This window comes from Capsicum annuum, chromosome 10 (genome assembly GCF_002878395.1).
Source record: "Capsicum annuum cultivar UCD-10X-F1 chromosome 10, UCD10Xv1.1, whole genome shotgun sequence".
Classification (NCBI taxonomy): domain Eukaryota; kingdom Viridiplantae; phylum Streptophyta; class Magnoliopsida; order Solanales; family Solanaceae; genus Capsicum; species Capsicum annuum.
The window spans coordinates 203,823,925-203,844,261 of record NC_061120.1 but is presented as its reverse complement, the minus strand read 5'-3'; the positions used below and the strand labels follow the sequence as shown (position 1 = coordinate 203,844,261).

The 20,337-nt window shown below is 30.8% G+C and overlaps 1 protein-coding gene across 1 annotated transcript; it reads left to right on the top strand.

Annotated features, from left to right (window-relative positions):
• Positions 1-326: 326 nt before the first annotated feature.
• LOC124887625 (auxin-responsive protein SAUR32-like) lies at positions 327-1,121 on the top strand. The gene has a single exon (XM_047397217.1). The coding sequence runs from the start codon at positions 393-395 to the stop codon at positions 726-728; it is 336 nt and encodes a 111-aa protein (XP_047253173.1). The 5' UTR covers positions 327-392; the 3' UTR covers positions 729-1,121.
• Positions 1,122-20,337: the final 19,216 nt, after the last annotated feature.

Below are 20,337 nucleotides of genomic sequence, written 5' to 3'. Positions count from 1 at the left end.
GATATATGAAGCATTTACTAAATTTTTTTTATCTCAAAGCTATCTATACTTATCCAACATATTATACGAACCCTAACATTAAAATAATAAAATCAGTTCAATACTGAAACACTTTTTAAAATGAAACTTACATTTATCTAATTCTTTTCGAAACATCAAGACAGAAAAAGATTCATCATATATTTCATTACGATACCGAAGTAGCAATAGCACATGCAATACTAATGGACCCTCTAGCCTCTAGCTCATCACCATGTACTATACGAAACTTCATAATTAATTAATTCATAGCTTCAATAATCTCCTATAAATTCCCCTTTCCCTAATGCCAAAACTCCAAAGCAAAACATTTTATATATCCTACTACTAAACTCTCATATTTCCGAATTACAATGTCTAGGCTACATAATCTTATGGGGAAGATCAAGAACAATCTTCTTCAATTAGTTCCAAAATTAGATGATGTCCAAATTGTGGAAACACCAAGAGCAAAAGATGAAGACATACCAAATGATGTTAAAGAAGGATACTTTGCTGTATTTTCAGTGAATGCAGAAGAACAACCAACAAGGTTTATTGTAGAACTACATTGGCTTACTGATCCATCATTCTTGAAATTAATGAAACAAACTGAAGATGAATATGGATTTGGACAAAAAGGTGTTCTTGAAGTGTATTGTCTTGCTAAGGAATTGCAAAAGATTTTGGAAATCAAATTTGCAGTTTAATTAGATATATCGCGAAGCAGAAAGACTAACCTGATATATTAAGCTCCTGCTATGCAAGGAAACAGGAAGTCTTTCCCTAATTTGGATATCATAATATAAGTATATGGTTTAATTTACTAAACTTTTTTTTCTGTTTATGTAACTATATATTGAGTCCATCTCTAAAACTAGAATTGTGACTTACATCATGTTAAGGACTATTATTATTATGTTATATATCTGAAGTACTAGAATATCTGTGTTGTTTGGATGGTTGATAACTATTGTATTGTGTTGTGTTGTTCGTTTAAATATAATATTTATTTCCTAATAGTTCATGTTTTATTGTATTGTATCACTAAAGCTATGTAATAATGAAGAGTCCTATTTTATGTTACAATTAATTTGGTGTGATTGCATTGTTATCTTTTTTTTTTTCTCATTTTAATTTATCTTTACTTATTATCTAATAATAATCCCATTTTATCCTTTGCATTATGCTTTTAATAATTGTTTTATATTGTAATCTACTTTTTTGGTATATTTATTCTTAAATTAGTTGATGTGTGATATTATGTAACCATGAAAAACTATAACAATTTATACCACCATTGTATTTGTTAAAATAATATATATAATAAATATGGCATAACACAATATGATACATTATGAAACAATAAGTATAACAACCATCCATATCCCATATTGTATCGGGTGATACAATATTTTGAGTTTTTTCTTTAGATTTTATAGGAAACAAAATTCAATAATTTCCTCTTCAAACTCCAATAAATTAAAGATTTGAATATAAAGTATCATAGGGATTATTCTAATTAGTCATTGAATATACCGTAGCAAAAATTTCATGGCGCATTTAATTTGGAGATCGTTTTCAACTGTACAATTGCTTTTAAAATATTTTTGCAGATTTACCTATTCATAACAATTTTGACATGTAACATTTAAAGTTTGTTTTAATAAAGTCTTTCTTGGAACAAAATATTAAAGTTACACATATCGCTGAAGTTCAGGCAAAATGATTAAACTTCAGCCATATGTGTATGAAATTCAAGTAAAAACGATTGAAGTTTAAATAAAACAGGTGCAATTTAAATAAAATGATTGAACTTTAGTCATATATATACCTAAATTCGAGAGAAATAACTAAACTTCAGTCATAAATGCTGAATTTCACAATATAAAATACTAAAATTCCAAAGATCGCATCTTTAAAATTAATTTCCTAAATAGATAGACAAACAATTTTTTATGCATGTCTGCATGATTAGCAGGGGCGGCTTCATGTCTCAAGAAATTAGGCACCCGTCTTAGGCTGTCAAATTTGAGAGGCCTCATTTTCTTAGCAATAATAGATAGAATTATTATAGGGTTTATTTAAGTAAATATTTTGTACTATTTGTTTCAATTCATTTATCTTTTTCTTTTTAAAACATGTTTAAGTCTATAAAATTAATTAAAGAATATTTTTGGTGTATTTTATATATCTTTAATTTAAGAATTCAAGATTAAAAAGTTTTTTTTATATTTTTTTTAAACTTCAAACACTGTGTCCAGTCGAAATAAATAAAAAAGAAATTAAAATGGAAGGAGCAATGTTTATTAAAAAGGTAAAAAAAAAAAAATCATATATCCAAAAAAGAAATAACTTTGCATCTCAAAATACTTTTGTAAGAGATATATTAGCAACTTTGCATTTTAAAAAGTTTAAAAAATAGACTTTAAATAAAAAATTATATATTTTTTTTAAATTAAGGCCTTCGATTTTATTTTGATTTTAGACCACCCACGAGCTTGAGCCGCCCCTAATGATTAGTTATGACTTTAATAGTTATCCCGAGACCTAACAAGGATATCGGTAAACTTCAATCTTAAATATAGGTAGGGGCGCCCCTTCCACTAAATCTTTTGTTTTAGGCCATGAAAAGTTGGAGGCTGTAATTGGTTCAGTTTTTTATTAAAAATTATTAAATCAACTGTGATAATTTATTTAATTTATAAGTTAAATTACACCAATAATAAGTTGATTTTTTCAGTTAGATTTTAATAGATTCTTTCGATTTTTTCATTTTTATTTTGCAATTGCATATAAAAAAGTGTAATTGGATTAATACAAGCTTTGGAAAATAGAAATTATCATTCTAAAATTCATTACTTGAAGTCGCCAAGTGAAGCGAACCGATGAAGCTTGATAAAATCCACCATTAGTGGATGAAAATGAGACCTTTAAAAGTTGTAAATGGAGTCAATACAAAGTAAATAACTGCACTTTGTATTGAGTATTGAAGAGGAGAATGAATGAGTACAAAATATCTAACTAACCCCTACTATTTATAGATAAACTAATCCACTAATCTACTCTCTAACTAATTTGCTAGTGGTTATTCTGTTATAACAGAGTGCCAGCTGTACCCAACTTATGTTCCTTCTTTTATAATAATTTCAACACCCCCCTTTCAAGCTAGGTGGTGTAAAGATATTGAGAACCCCTAGCTTAGACAATAGATGATAGTGTTGATAACTCCCAAGTCCTTTAGTTAGAAGATCTGCCTCTTGCTCAGCTGTTGGTACATACTTAGGATGAATCATACCTTGCTGCACCTTTTCTTTTATGAAATGACAGTCAACCTCTATGTGTCTTGTCCTCTCATGAAACATAGAGTTGTTGGATATCTGCATAGCTAATTTACTATCTGTATACAACTGAATTAGTGTGGGAATATCAACTCCTAAGCACTTAAACAATCCCAATAACTAGATTAGCTCAGAAACTGTCAAAGCCATGATCCTATATTTTAATTCTGCTGAAATTCTTGCTACTGTATTTTGTTTCCTGAATTTCCATGATATCAATGACTCTCCGAATATAACACAATAGTCAGTTACTGATCTCCTTGAATTTGGACAACCAGCCCAATCAGCATCACAAAAAACTATTAAAGAAGTTTCTCCTTCTGTTTGCATTAGGATTCCAAGACCTAGTTCATTTTTGACACATCTGACTACTCTATGTGTTGTGTCTAGATGTGATCTTTTGGGATCCTGCATAAACTTAGTGTTTGCATACTATATGAAATATGAGGCCTTGTTAATGTCAAGTACACTAGTTTTCCTATTAATCTCTGATAGCCTCTTACATCCGATATAGATGGATCATCTTGTATACCACATTGTTGATCATACTCCAAACTTGTGAGTTTATGATTCTTCTCAAGGGGTGTTATTTCCGGTTTGTATCCTGTCAATCCCAACTCAGCTATGAGCTTTATCGTATACTTTCTTTGACATAGTAGAATGCCCCTTTGAGACATGCGTACCTCTATTCCTAGAAAATATTTCAGAGGGCCTAGATCTTTTATCTTGAATGTTGCATATAATACATCTTTTACCTCTTGTATATGACCTATGTCATCTCTAATAATCAATAAATCATCAACAGAGACCAGGATGATTACTTGCTTAGTATGCTTTCTCAAGATAAATAAGGATTGATCCTGTTGACTTTAAGTAAATCCTGCTGATAATAAGGCAATAGTGAGCTTCAAGTTCCACTGCCTAGATGCTTGCTTAAGACCATAAAGGGATTTGAGGAGACTGCACCCTTGATTCCCAAAATCCAGGTGGAAACTGCATATACACCTCTTCTTCAAGATCACCTTGAAGAAAGACATTATAAAACTCCATTTGAAATAAGGGCCAATGATGCATTTGAAATAAGGCAATCACAGCCCTCACTAACCATTTTAACAACAAGAGAAAATGTCTTTTGATAATCCAATCCTTCTTGTTGACTATAACCTTTAGCAACAAGTCTAGCCTTGAATTTTTCAACTCACTATTAGATTTATACTTGATCTGATACACCCATTTACTTACAATATGAATCTTTCCTTTAGGTATAGTAACTACCTCACAAGTGTTATTTTGGACTTAGGCATCAATTTTTGTTTGCATGGCATTGATCGATCCAGGATCTTTCAATGCAGCTTCATAAGAATCAGGTTCAATCTCAGAAGAAACATTACTAAAAAGGCATGACGCCTAGGCTAGATAAGAGGAATAGCTAATGTACTTTGAGATAGGATAAAAGCATGCAGTATTCTCTTTTATTGATTGAACAAAATCATGAAGCCAAGTTGGAGGTTTAACACCTTTTGTGGACTTTCTCAATTGAGGTACAGAAGCAACAGGTGATGTATCTGATGTATGATGAGGAGGTATAGCAATAGTATGACCATCATCAGAAGAGGTGTTAACTGGAACCTTATCAACAACAACCAGATCACTAGGTGAAGCTGTATTAGTAGGTGCAGAATCTACAATAGTATTAGATGGAGTAGGAAAACTAGTGTGATTACTAGGTATATCGAGAAACACAGGATTATTCACGCCACTAGTATTCATCAGTAAAAAACAATGTGTTCCTTAAAAACAACATATCTACTAACAAAGAATCCTCTTAACTTAAAATCATACAATCTATAAGCTTTTTGTGTATTTGAGTAGCCCTTATGCACTGCAGGTGTAACACCCCGTACTTTTATTTAGCTTAAATTAGTCCCAAAAATATCAAAGACTTGCTTTAAAGATGTATACACTTTTATACATGTGAAATTTTTAAGATTTTGAATTTTCATTGAGTAGGAAAATTAATTAGCTTTCCAACGATATAAAATTTACCTAAATTCGATAACCGGGTAAGAAGTTATAAAGATTTTATATTTCAGTCGTTAAACATCGACATTCAGGCCCGTAGCGCATCACGGAGTATGTCAAAATAGTAATTGTCAGTTTTCAGTATTACTCTGCGATATTGGCGCGTCGCGCCATAGACCCAATTCACAAATGTCAATTTTCAGTGTACCAATGCGATTCCACCGCGTCGCGGTGCACTTTCAGTTCACAAATAAAGTGGCAACGCGATATCACCGCGTCGTGCCACCAAGTAATTTCCTAGTTGTCCTTTTTCCATTGACACGATGCGATAGCACCGCTCGCGCCAGGGGTTCAAATTGAAAAAATTATACAAAAAATTAAAGTTGCGTCCAAGGTTAAAACAGTCTTTTGTTTCATGATTTTATTCCACCCAGATATGAGATTTAATCCCCAAAAATGTGTAATCCCCTCATTATTCATTCACTTTTCCCCAAATTAAATCATTCTCTCTCAAGAGGCAAAAACCCTAGTTCAACAATCAAGGCCAATCCTCAAGAATCTCTCCAAGAACCTTCAGGAACTCTTCTTCTCATGTATGTTACATGTTCATTTATGGATTCTTACCTTCCATGGAGCCCAAAAATCCCCTTTCAAAATATAAGATTTATGATTTATGATTTCCATGTTTGAATTATATTGAATTCATGTTCATGATGTTGTTTGAGTTTTAATCCATGATTTAGATTACAAGTTTCAAGAATTGATTCCAGTATGTGTTAAATTACATGGTATTCATGATAAACCCTTCAATTTGCAAGTTGATTATTGTAGCCATGTTAACCCTAAGTGTTTATGATTTAATGAACCAAGCATGCTTCCCATGTGTTTGAATAATTGTTTATGAGAATGAAATAATGTCATTATAGCATACTAACATGTATTCCCCATTCATGTACAAGTTAATGCATTACAAGTGTTTGATGAAATGTCTCTATGAAGGAATTATGATTAAGTGAACATTGTTACGTTATTCAATAATGTGCTTTGCTTTACTCTTCATGCTACCGAGTCTTGGGGGTATTTAATACTTGACAATTTAGTTGTCTACATAGAGCTAGTATCAGTTACAGAATAGTATCAGTCATGTCACGATCAGTAGCACCCTCAATCCATTATAGAACTCGGTAGAACTCAGTCAGTTATAGAACTTAGAAAAACTCAGTAAACTCTGTATCAGTCCAGTCCAGTTCAGTATAATCATTTCAGTGTCTTTAAGTTGAGAGTTGGATTTAGCACCGAGTGAATCCAGGGATGGTGGCATTCCTGTTAGCGTAGAGTTTGACCCTTAGTAGCAATCCCTGAATTACAGAACTACGTAGCCAGCGTAGGTTGGGATGACTTCCTGCTAGATAAGGATTGACACATCTCTCATGAGTTTTCCTGTTAGTGAGGGTTAACAAAATGTCTTCCTGTTAGTTAGGGTTAACTCACAGCCAATGTTAGTACTCATGGCACGGTACTAACACCACTCTAATTGGGATTATAGATTGGACCCCTATTAGTTCAAATTGGAGCATGCCGATTAGATGATTACCTTCCATAGTTTCAGTTTCAGTCTCAGTTTTCAGAATAGAACTCAGTTCAGTTTTACAAAATTATGACTGTCAAATACAGTCACTTAGTTATCAGTAATTTGGATTATCAGTGATATCAGATTATCAGTATATTCAGTTATCAATTATTAGATTCAGTTCCAGTATACTCAGTCACAGTATGCATAGTATGTTCAGTAGTTACAGATCTTCCATGTATGCTAATCCAGCTCTTGCATATCATTTAGTTACCTTATTTAGAATACCAGTACATTTCTATGTACTGATCGCATATCCGTTTCTTGCGCTATGATATTTTATATCATAGGTTTGAACGCTCAGATTTCTGACCGTGCTTAACTAGATTCAGCCAGCAATAGTAAATTTAGCAGTGGGTCCTCATCTATCGAGGATATGCTTTTATTTTAGTACTTCAGCTTGGCAGTATTTTAGTAGATGGAGTTAGTTGGGGAATTGTCCCATCAACTCCACTATTAGAAAGTTTCAATTAGAGGCTTTTCCGACTAGATTTTTCAGATAGTATTTCAGATTCGGATGTTATTATTCATTATCAGTATTTTAGATGTTTTGAACCTTATGACATTTCAGCCTATTATTCCGCAATTATTTTAGCATTATTGTTCAGTGCTCACAACAGATATCATTCATGGATTAGCTTGTGGTCTTTTGGGGTTGCAGGCACCATGTGACGACTAAGAGGTAGTCTCGGGTCATTACATCAGGTATATCTCTGGGATGAAATTTATTTACCTTTTCTATAATAGTAGCAAAACATAAACACCCAAGAACTTTGATATGAGACATATATGGACTAGTGCCATGAAATACTTCATAAGGAGATTTGCCTGCTAACATACCCGATGGTTGCCTATTAATCAAATATACTGTTGTCAATACACAGTCTCTCTAAAAATGGAGTGGTATACTTCCTTGAAACTTGAGTGCCCTTACTACTTCTAAGATATGTCTATGCCCTTTTTCCACCACTCTATTCTGTTGTGGTGTGTGGGGACAGCTACTTTGATGATCAATACCACTATGAATTAATAAATTAGATAACTCTTTGCTAAAGAACTCAGCACCAATGTCAGTTCTGATAATTCTAACTTGTTTATGAAACTGGACTTGCACCATTTTCACAAAAGATTTAAACAGAATAATAGAGTCACTTTTCAGTTTCATAAAAAAAACTCAAATCATCTTTCAATGATCATCCATAATATTAAGATAGTATCTATGACCTTGAAAAGTAGGAATCCTGTAAGGACTACATATATCAATGTGGAGAAGATGAAAAATACCAGTTTATCAAGTGGTACTAAGAGGAAATGATTTTCTTGTTTGTCTAGATAATGGACACACAGTGCAATCAGAAAAACTACAAAATTTCACTTTATTCTGTAGAAAATACAACTGCTTCATAAAAACTGCTGGCAAATGACCAAGTCTTGGTCAAACCTGAACATTTTCAGATAATGAGCTTGCAACATAGCTACTTACCTTTACTCTCTCCTTTACTCCAGCATTCACTACTTTACCAGAATTCTTTGAAAGTAAGAGAATAAGTCTCCTTGTTCTTTACCAATCTCCCTCTCTTTCCCAGTACATAGGTCCTGAAATACACATAAATTAAGAAATAAAAGGGATGAGCACTATAGATCTCTGGTCATCTTAGAGACTGGCAGTAAATTATATGTGAAATCTGGTACATATAATACATTGCCAATATCATAATCTCCTGCAATGTTACATCTACCTTGATAGTTAATTAGTACTGTCTTACCATTTGGTAAATGCATATTACTTTTCTTTGAATCATGTATACTAGTCAAACTATGCAACAAATGCGGGTTATTGGTCATATGGTTTGTTGCTCTACTGTCAATTATCCATGAATCTCTATATGTCTGCACAGAATTAAGGTTATGAGTAGCATTACCTACCATGTTTCCAGCCAGCTCTACTCCCTCTCCTTTGTCAAGCATATGCATAATTTGATTATACTGCTCATCAGTAAAGTAATTTTGTCCTTCTCTACCCTGCCTGTTACAGCCATTAGTTCCTGAGTGAATTTAGGATCTCTTCCAACTCTATTAGCTTCAGTATTGTGAGTACAATTGGTTCTTTGATAATATTGTTGCTTATGAACATTCTTAGCACCACTTGATACTCCACCTCTACTCTGAACAACATTATATTTTCCACCAGAACAGTCATTTGTAATTATATTTGCTTGTTTTAGGGGCTTGTACCAGTTACCTTCTCCCATGACATTATTACCATGTCTGATCAGTGGCTTCTTCTTCCCTTTAAATCCTGATGGATAGCCTATTACTCTGTAGCACATAGCTTCATTGTGACCCTTCCTTTTATAAATGTCATAGAATAAATTGGTGCTACCATAATTGTTACCACCAAAACTCCCAGAATGATTGTAGTTATTAAGACTTTTCGCTTTTGAGTGATTATCATGAAAACTCAATAGGGTTGTATTTTCACTCAAAATGTGCCCTGTGTGTGACGAACTAGTCTCACAAATCTTTCTTTGACTCTCTTCATGCACAAGCATGGCATGAACTTAGCCAACAGAAGGAGATGGTGTTATGAGCAAAATTTGACTCCTAATTGCATTGTAAGACTCATTTAATCCTATCATGAATTGAAAAAGTTTTTGTTGCTCTAAATGTATCTTAAAATCTCTCGATTCCGGACATCCACAAATTGTTGGAACTAAAGAGTAATACTCATCTATAGTAAACGCAGTCGAGAATGATAAGCAAAAATATCGGATGTACCTTGAGAAATTATAGTTAAATCTCTGTGGAGATTATAGATTCTCGATTCATTTACTTTGGTGAATCATTTCTGTAAATCTATCCATACGCCATGGGCATCATTGGCATAGACTATGCCATTAACTAACTCATTTAATACAGTGTTCATGATCTAAGTCAAAACTGTTGCATTCACACGTTCCCATTCCTTTGCTAGATCTCCCTTGTACAGAGTTTTACAGTAGGTTCCATTGATAAATTCCATCTTACGCTTAACTCGTAAAGCAATCTTGATTGCCCTGCTCCATATTGAGTAGTTCTCTGATCCATCCACTAAGTTGAATCGATATTATCACATTTTCAGGATTATCCGACGGTAACAAACACAGAAGATGCCTAGGATCAGTAACCTCCAGTTCCACTATTTTGATCCGCAAATATTTGAGAAAACCTTTAACAGAGTAAAATATGCGACATTACTTCAATACAATAGCAAAATATGCAACTAGAGACTTCGATCAATCCAACCTGTCTCTGATATCATGATAAAATTCACCACTAGTGGATGGAAATGAGACCTTTAAAGGTTGTAAACAGAGTCAACACAGAGTAAATAACTGCACTTTCCACCATTAGTGGATGAAAATGAGACCTTTAAAGGTTGTAAATGGAGTCAACACAGAGTAAATAACTACATTTTGTATTGAGTATAGAAGAGGAGAATAAATGAGTACAAAATATCCAACTAACCCCTACTATCTATAGAGAAACTGATCCACTAATCTACTCTCTAACTTACTTGCTAATGGTCATTCTGTTATAACAAAATGCCAGCTGTACCAAACTTATGTTCCTTCTTCTATGATCATTTCAACAAATTCAAATCGTCAAAACATTAGTACTTGAAATTGACATTCTAAAATTTAAAATTCGTAAAGTTTAACTTCTCATTTTATCTCGGAATGAAATACTCCATAATAATAGAAACAAGTCGAAGAAGATGAAAGTAAAACATAATATCTAAGTATCATATAGTTTATGATTTTTATTAAACCTGTCAAACGGGTCGATTTGATCCGGACCGATCTGGACCTTTTAAGAACTCGGCCCGATTAGATCCGGTCCGATCAGCCCCCGAGCTGGGCCATTTTTTGGGGCACGATTGACCCGGCCCGGACCCAACCTGGACTAGGCCCGTCGGTTAATCGACCCATTTTTTTAAAATAAAATTTGACCATTCGGTCCAAAATAGTCGTTGGGTCCAACGACTATATGGCCGTTTGGAGCCTCAAACGGCTATTTGACTCTTTTATTATTATTTTTTTATTTAATATATTTTTTAAAACCCAAAAAAAAATCTATAAATACCCTAAACTTTCAAATTATTTTCCACACAATTGTCATTCTTTCAAATCTCATTCTCTCTCAAATATTCTACATATCTCCTAAAGTGCTCAACTTTATTTTTTAATTTTTCAATTACAAATACGAGTGGAAGTTTTCTAAAATCGCAACTTTTGGATACTTCCAAAATTTGGTATTATCGTTCCATTTCTTAGTTTTATTGTTTAATTTTTGTATTAATTGTTGAATATTTAATTTTATTATTTTTGTGTATTTTAAATTTGTTTAGTTTGATTTATATTATGGATAAATTAAGAAACCTCGGTAAAAGTGTCAAAAAAATTTATTCCGGAAGTGGTAGTGGTAGGAAAAAGCTAATTACTGGCGGTAGAGGTAGTTCAAGTAGTAGATATACCCATGTGCCTCAGGTATTGCTTAGTCAACCTTTTGAGGAAGAAGTAGGTGTAGGTGCTCACGATATGAATTATGCAGAAGCTCAAAAAAATTATGGTATAGAAGAAGAAAATAAAGTAGATGGGGTTAATTTAGATGAAGATGATGAAAATATTGGTGAGATACCCGCAATAGGAAATCCTAATGTTAGATCTGAATCGGTTAATCACCCTCCCCGTCCTCCCCGTTCCCCAAGAGCTCGTAGACCAACTGGTATTGTATGAGAATTTTTTTCAGGTATAGAAGGAGAAACTAAGCTGCAATGCAATATTTGTCAACAAGTATATGGGCATAAAAGAGGAGGCAATCAAGGAGGTACAGGTACGTTAATGAGACATATAAGAGATAATCACCAAAGAGAGTTATTTATTGCACAAGGTGGTGAGGCTCCAACACAAACTAGAATGGACCCAGCAATCGGTCAGGTAATTAAGAATTATAAAAAATTGAGGGACCGGGAATAAATAACAAAAATGATAGCTGTGGGTTGTTTGCCTTTTCAGTTTTCCTTCTTCGGATGCTTTTATTCATTATATTCAAGCAATTTATAATTCTATGTTTAATGGTATTCCTAGAAGTACTTGTGGGCCCGATATTTTTAGACTTCATTCACAATATGTTTATTATCTATCTACATTGTTAAAAAATATTCAATGTAGAATGGTTCTAACTTCTGATCTTGGTCGTGTTGTTAATAAAAATGATTATTTAACTATTACTTGTCACTAGATAGATAGTAATTTTGTTATGCCAAAACGTATTCTATCTTTTTTGTATGATGAAGATCGTAGACATACTGGAGAATTTATTGCTGATTCGATTAGTAAAGTTGCACAATTTTATGATATTGAAAAAAAACTCTTATGTATTGCTTTTGATAATGCTTCTAACAACATGACTGCTATTACAAAGTTAAAAGCTAGTCTCTCTCCGTCGTTACCTGAAATATTAAATGTTAAATGTGTTTGTCATATATATAATTTAATTGTAAGAGATGATCTTGAATTTTTTGAGCTTTATATTGAAAAAATTCGGCTTGCTGTTGGCTTTATTCAAGGAAATAATCAAAGAAAAAGAATTAGAGAATTTAAAGTTAAATGTGAACAAAATGGACTTAGACCGATATTGATGCCTGAAGAATGTGATACTAGATGGAATGTTACGTATGGTTATTTAAAAACTTGTCATGCTTATAGAGTTCCTAATACACTAACTTTTAACCAATATTGTGATTCATTTGCTAATTCGACTGAATGTATTGCTACATGATTTTGATTGAGCTGTAATTGATGATCTTGTTAAGTTTTTGAAAAAAATTTATATAGCTACGGTTGAATTTTTTGGTGCTTATTATCCTACTATTTGTAATATTTTAGCAGCTAAATTTAAAAAATATTTTTTTCGATTCCCCCTATTTACTTGGTTGGAGCTATACTAAATCCATGTATGAAATATTCTACTATGTATCACTTTAGTTCTCTTATTTATTCTAACTTAGAGATAAATGTTGAACCTGAATCTGAAGACTAAGAACAACCAGATTTGTATATGACTATGAGTGATGCAAACATTTACATAGATAAATTATATAACCATTATATTGATTTACTTGATTTAGCTGTACCGACAAATATCACTCCAATTGTCGCTCCTCATCCTCCCGAGGAGCCATCATCTTCTAAAAGGTCGGCACATAGTGGTTTTCTTGATCACTTTTATGATTTAAATGTTTGAAACAGTGTTGAGGCGGAAACCTACACAACAACTTCTTGGAAAGAGTTTAAGTATTATCTTTGAATGCCGATAGAGGATCGTAGATGACGGATCAACGCGTTGGATTGGTGGAAGAATAATGAAAGACAATATCCTGTGCTTTCAAAATTAGCTAGAGATATATTGAATGTTCCAATGTCAACCGTTGCATCGGAGAGCGCTTTTAGTCAGGAACGACAACATCCTGGAGACAACCGACACTTATTGAGAAGCAATGCTATGAATGTTCTAGTTTGCCTTAGAGATTGGACTAGATCGGAATGAAAAAATCTAGGAATGGAGGTGGAGCCGAAAGACAAACAGAATCTTGAGCAAATTATGACTTCAAGGGAGAACTCAGCACAATCAAGTCCAATACATGATTTTACCTCCATTGATTTTGACTATCCTATGTCAGTTTCCGTTAATATTAACATGGATGAGTTGAAAAAAATGATAAAAACTTTGTAAATTTTTTATTCATGTACATTATAAATTTTGAATCATTTTACAATCAATAAAATATAACATTCATATTTCATTCACTCCTTACTTTATAATTTTTTTCATTTAAATTGAATTTCTAGTTTAAATTAAATACTTAGTTTTAATATATTACTAATTTACTATCAAGCTTTACACTAAGTAATAGACAATTAAACATAACAAACATATAATCATATATACACATAATGAAAACATAAATTTCTCATAAGTTCAAAACCTCAAGTATTATTAATTTATTATATTAAGTAGCATATTTTTTTAAAGTAGTACATATATTGTATGGTACGTATATATGTATATATATTTTCTATAGACTCTAAAATAGTATATATTTAACGTATACATGTGTATATCTTTTATAAAGCAGTATATAACTATATATATATAGTGTGTGTATATATTGTAGTATATGTTTTATTTAAAGTAGTTCATATATTGAATGGTACGTATATATGTGTATATATTTTCTATAGACTCTAAAGTAGTATATATTTAAGGTATACATGAGTATATATTTTATAAAGTAGTATATATATAGTGTTTATATGTTGTATGTATATTATTTAAAGTAGCACATATATTGAATGGTACATATATATGTGTATATATTTTCTATAGACTCTAAAGTAGTATATATTTAACGTATACATGTGTATATATTTTACAAAGTAGTATATAACTATATATAGAGTGTGTGTATATATTGTAGTATATGTTTTATTTAAAGTAGTACATATATTGAATGGTACGTATATATATGTATATATTTTCTATAGACTCTAAAGTAGTATATATTTAAGGTATACATGTGTATATGTTTTATAAAGTAGTATATACATAGTGTTTATATGTTGTATGTATATTATTTAAAGTAGTACATATATTGAATAGTACGTATATATGTGTATATATTTTCTATAGACTCTAAAATAGTATATATTTAACGTATACATGTGTATATATTTTATAAAGCAGTATATAACTATATATAGTGTGTGTGTATATATTGTAGTATACATATTGTGGTATATGTTTTATTTAAAGTAGTTCATATATTGAATGGTGTGTATATATGTGTATATATTTTCTATAGACTCTAAAGTAGTATCTATTTAAGGTATACATGTGTATATGTTTTATAGATATAACTATATATGTAGTGCGTGTATATATTGTAGTATATTTTTTATTTAAAGTAGTACATATATTGAATGGTACATATATATGTGTATATAGTTTCTATAGACTCTAAAGTAGGTAGTATATATTTAACGTATACAAGTGTATATGTTTTATAAAGTAGTATATAACTATATATATAGTGTGTGTATATATTGTAGTATATGTTTTATTTAAAGTAGTACAAATATTGAATGGTACGTCTATATATGTATATATTTTCTACAGACTCTAAAGTAGGTAGTATAAATTTAACGTATACATGTGTATATATTTTATAAAGTACTAGTATATATTATATAAGTATATATATATAGTGTGTGTATATATTGTAGTATATATAGACTCTAAAGTCTAAAGTAGTATATATATTTAACTAACAACTAACGTATAGTCGTATACATTATTACATGTGTAATTGTGTATATGTGTATATATTTTTAAAATTCTAATGTAGTATATACTATATATATAGTGTATATATATATTGTGTGTATATTGTTTAACATATTTAAAATGTATATAAGTAGATATATATAGTGTATATTGAAGAAAAACTTTTAAATTGTTTTTTTTAAAGATTTTGACCGGTTTTGACCGGGTTGACCCGGGTTGGACCAGGTTACGTGCAATGAGTAGGTCCCTGGTTGTTTCTTAAAAAAATATTGTTCGGCCCGAAATCGAACCGACCTGTTAAACCAGACCCAAAACCAGACCAGCCCACGAACCAGTTAAAAATCACGAGCCGACTCCGGGTTGATCCGGTCCGCCCCGTTAACTGGCTTAGTTTTTATAAAACATAATACTGAGTTTATGATTTTTGTAAAACATTATGTATCACAGAGTTTATGATTTTTATATACTCCCTCCGTTTCAAATTATCCGTTTCAAATTTCCTAATTTAATTTTTCATTTTACTTGTCTTTTTTCATTAATCAAGAAGAGATAATTTTTTTTTTTTCATGTTTTGCCCTCTGCATTAATTATTTTTTCTTCAAATTAAAATGAAAACATCATTTAATAGGAATACTAAGATAAATTAGTCATGTTATTAATTATTTTTTTAATTAATGTGTCGTCTCAATTTAGGACGGATAATTTGGGACGAAGAAAATATTAAAAAGTTAATTATTACATAGGAGACCGCGTGCCAGTTGTAGAAAGTGTACGGAATGGGTACCAGACATTGTGGTACCAACATGTTTCAAAAGATCGTTAATCTCTGTGGCTAGCAACACTTGTTGACACATTCAATAAGGGTCGATTTGGTCAGCAATGTTTTCTTAAATAAAAATCAAATATTTTTTGGTTGTGTTTAAAATAATATTTTTTGAATGTATATGAATAAAATCTCTTATTTATAACTGAATATTTGATAGTCCTAATGATATGACGAGATAATTATTGCGTGAATTTGATCCGAAATAGATAATATCAAAATCAATTATTCAAAATTTAATATATCAAAATCAAAATTAACTCTCTCACTAAGTGCTTCTGTTTCAATAAGCCTACTTATACGACTTATATGAGCCTAGCTACCAAAGCTAACTTGTTTACAAGGACGGAATAAGGCTAAAGAATCATATCCTCATTAAGATAAAGCTCTTCGAACGAAACTTCTAACTCTGATTGAGATCATAACTCAATTTAAATACACTAATCTTAGGCCGTCTAATCAGAAGCAGTAGTTCGAATTCTTCCGATCTTTAGTCCAATGTAGCTTCATCAAGACTATCTTAATTAGGAACTATAAAAGTGAATAGGAGCTTTCTTAGTTGTCTTTCTGTAACTGAGTCTTCAATATAGATAAGAAAGAGAGATCGAAGTAGTGAAGTAACGATGGAACTGTTATAAATTTTTACTATTAATATTTAAAATATAATATATTTTTTTCCTTGAAAAAGGAAAGATTCTGGTAGTATGAACTCAAGTTAGTCCTTTCCAATAAATTCTCCATGATCATTTTTTATAATTATACTTTATGTTAAATTAATTTTAGAATAAGGAAAGAAATTTATTTCTAAATTGGAAAGAGTAGTAGACCGCGTAACAGCTGTACGGAATTTGGTACTTAACTGTACTGGATCCTCACTAAAACCTAATCAAACCTCAAAAACGAACTTTTAGTACTCATTTGTTTTAAATAAATTAAGACTAAAATGACAGAATGGAAATATATATTTAAATATTCAAGATGCTGGGGTAAGATTTGAATATAAAATGATTAAGATTAAATATTTTTTTCATCATATACTTGTATAATACTTGAATTTTTCAAAATACACTAAAAGTATATTAAGTTAATTTAATATTATATTAATTTCCTTGAAAAATCATACGATTGTTGGTAATGGTGATGAGTAGTTATAGGTGCCAATTAGGATGGCATCGGTTGATTGTTGATTGTTCATGATGGTAATAATTGTTGCTCATAACTGATAATGATCGGTGACAATCAATATATCTATAATATATATATATATATATATCTATAGTTTATTATATGTGTTAAAAAAATGATTTAAACATTTTGCGCTTCATTAGACAAAATCATTTTTTTTACTATTTTCCAATAAATTATAATTTAACTAAATTAAGAACTCTTAATATGTATGGAAAGAAACTAACACTCCTAATATCTATGCAAAGCTTCCAACAAATTATAATTTAATTAAATTGAGGACTCTTAGTATATATGAAAATAAATTAAGACTCAAAAGCCTTAATAAAATAAGTATTTATAGAAGAAATTAGTCGAATATGCTTTACAAACGTCAGTATAGGAACCCTAATCAGTAGAATTTTTCTTCTCTCCCTTTTCAACGTTGTTGTTTATCAAAATTATAAATAGTTACATGTTCGTAATCATGAGGTTCATAAACTTTGAATCTTTCTTTGTTTGATCTTCTTCTTTTTTAATTAGATTTAACGGTAACGTCCTAAAGTATATTTGAAATGTTTATTCAATTCATCATCTATATACTTAAAAAAAATAACGTAGAAGTACATGAACATTAGGCCTTGAACCATATGAATAGTTGGACAGAGTTTTGATTTTGTAGTGTTGAATGTTTGGTTATTTTTCTGTTAAAACAGATGTAGGGATCAATTTTATAAACATATGCAACAAAGTGTTGTAGTATATGCTATGTGGATGAAGTGTTGTGTTCTTAAAAAAAAAAAAAACGAACGCTGATTTTTGATTGTCCATAAGTTTTTCAACTAGGTAGAGATTAAGGATTGTTTTGAAACTTTTTGTTTAGCCTTCGTTAAAGGTTTAAACATTAGTACTCACAATATTTCAAAACTAAAAGATGGATATGTAGTTAAAGATCTGTCTGCACTCAAATGGTCTTCCAAGGTTGGTTTGCATGGACTTGAGACTTAGTTGTTTGCTAGAGAATCTCAATGGCAATCTCATGATGTTCCTATAAATAGGATGATGGCATGGTACAAGGTAACATACATATCTCATCCATTCTCTATTTCTTTTTCTTTCTTTTTTTCGTTTGAAAAATCTTGATTGCCTCAATTATGATCTTATCCACATTGCCTATAAATTGTAAGTTTATATATATTAGTATCGTAACTATGATCAATTTAGTTTAACTGCAGGTTACCGAAGGACAAGGTCATTTGGTTGATTAGGGTCTTCGAATGATTAGCTTGATTTGGAGTTTCTAATCGTTCAACAAGTTTAGGATATGTGGAAACAGTAATCCAAGAAGATAATTGTAGCAAAATAATTTGATCAATTAGCCTTTTTCCTCATAAATATATCTTTAATAGTGGATTATATTCTTGCACTTATTTATATCAAGATTAGGAGATTAGGTGAGTTCATTGTGATATGAGACTCGGGTGACTAAGGTTCGGGGAAGGGGCTAGCATGGGTGAATGGTGAAAGCATAGGCTGTTATTGGCCAAGTTATTTGGCACAACAAGATAATCGTTCTACTGACCCTTTTGGTTACCGTGGTCCATATAGTGATTCAAATGTAATTCCAACTATGGTCAACCTACATAAAGATGGTTAGTTTCAACATACTTTAAAATGTCAATTTTACTTATTTGATCAATTCAGTTGTCGAATTTAGTCATGATATACTTTTAACTTATTTAACAAGTTACTTATCTCACTTATTAACTCTATTTTTTTTAGGAATGATGAGAACGAGTTAGTCTTATTCAAAGCGTTCGGAAGCAACCTATCATTTGTGAATTTCCAAACAATTAGAGTAGGAAATGCTTATGAAGAGAAGTTGATGAACGTATCATGCCAAGGTCGAACAATTTCTGCTATACAATTTGCCAAATTTAGTGAGACCATGCCAATAATTGTCTCTGTGTGTATTATAGTTTCAAAGTTCTAATTCGACACAATGTTTTTAAGAGAAAAATTGGTCATCGTTTTATATGAGCTTGATGAAGACCGTATGTGTTATAATATGAAGGAAGGAATTCAGAAATAGTCAATTAATTAAGAATGTAAATTTGTGACGTTTAGTGAAATTCAATAATATGTGAATAATAAATAATTCATCAAGATATTTGGGGATTATTTGTGCGGTAGAACTTTTTTCTTTGTTATGTTGATTAAATAGTATCTATTTTCAGGGACTTAAATTTTTGCCATTTATTTTTTTAGAACTCAAATATATTTTTAATAATATTTATGCAAATTTTAAAAGTTTTATATTTAGTGGTAGTTTTTTTTTTTCCAAAATTAGTGTTGGTAGGCATTTTTTTTTTTTTCAAGAATTAATGTTGATAAGGTTTTCTTTTCCTTCCGTAAAAAAGAAGACCTAGAAGACATGGTAAAAGGAAAAGTGAAAAATATTGGTGGTTTTCTTCCATTTTTTTTTTTAAAAGAGTCCTAAAATATATGATAAAATAAAAAAAATATATGTGTAGTTTTTTTTTTTTATATATATATAAGAATTAGTATTGGTAAATTTTGTTATTAAATTTTAACCAATGATAATTCAACTCCAAATTATCATTATGTTAAAAACTAACGGAACATTTTCATTTTGACTTATGTATTCAATTTTTAATGTTTTATTAAGTTATGCATTATATTAAAAGATTATCACTTTTAAATATATCTTTGTCAATAATTGCTTAGCTACTTTTAATGATCTTATTTATATATAATTTTTTATTAATTGATGTGAAACACACGTGCAACGCACGTACACTAATCTAGTATAAATAAAAGAGATCAATAGTCAATCTTATGTGGCATGTCTCACAAGCAAGTATTCCTATTTATTTTTGTCAATTTTTTGAGTTTTTTTCTACTTTTAAAACTTATCTATTAATTACCTA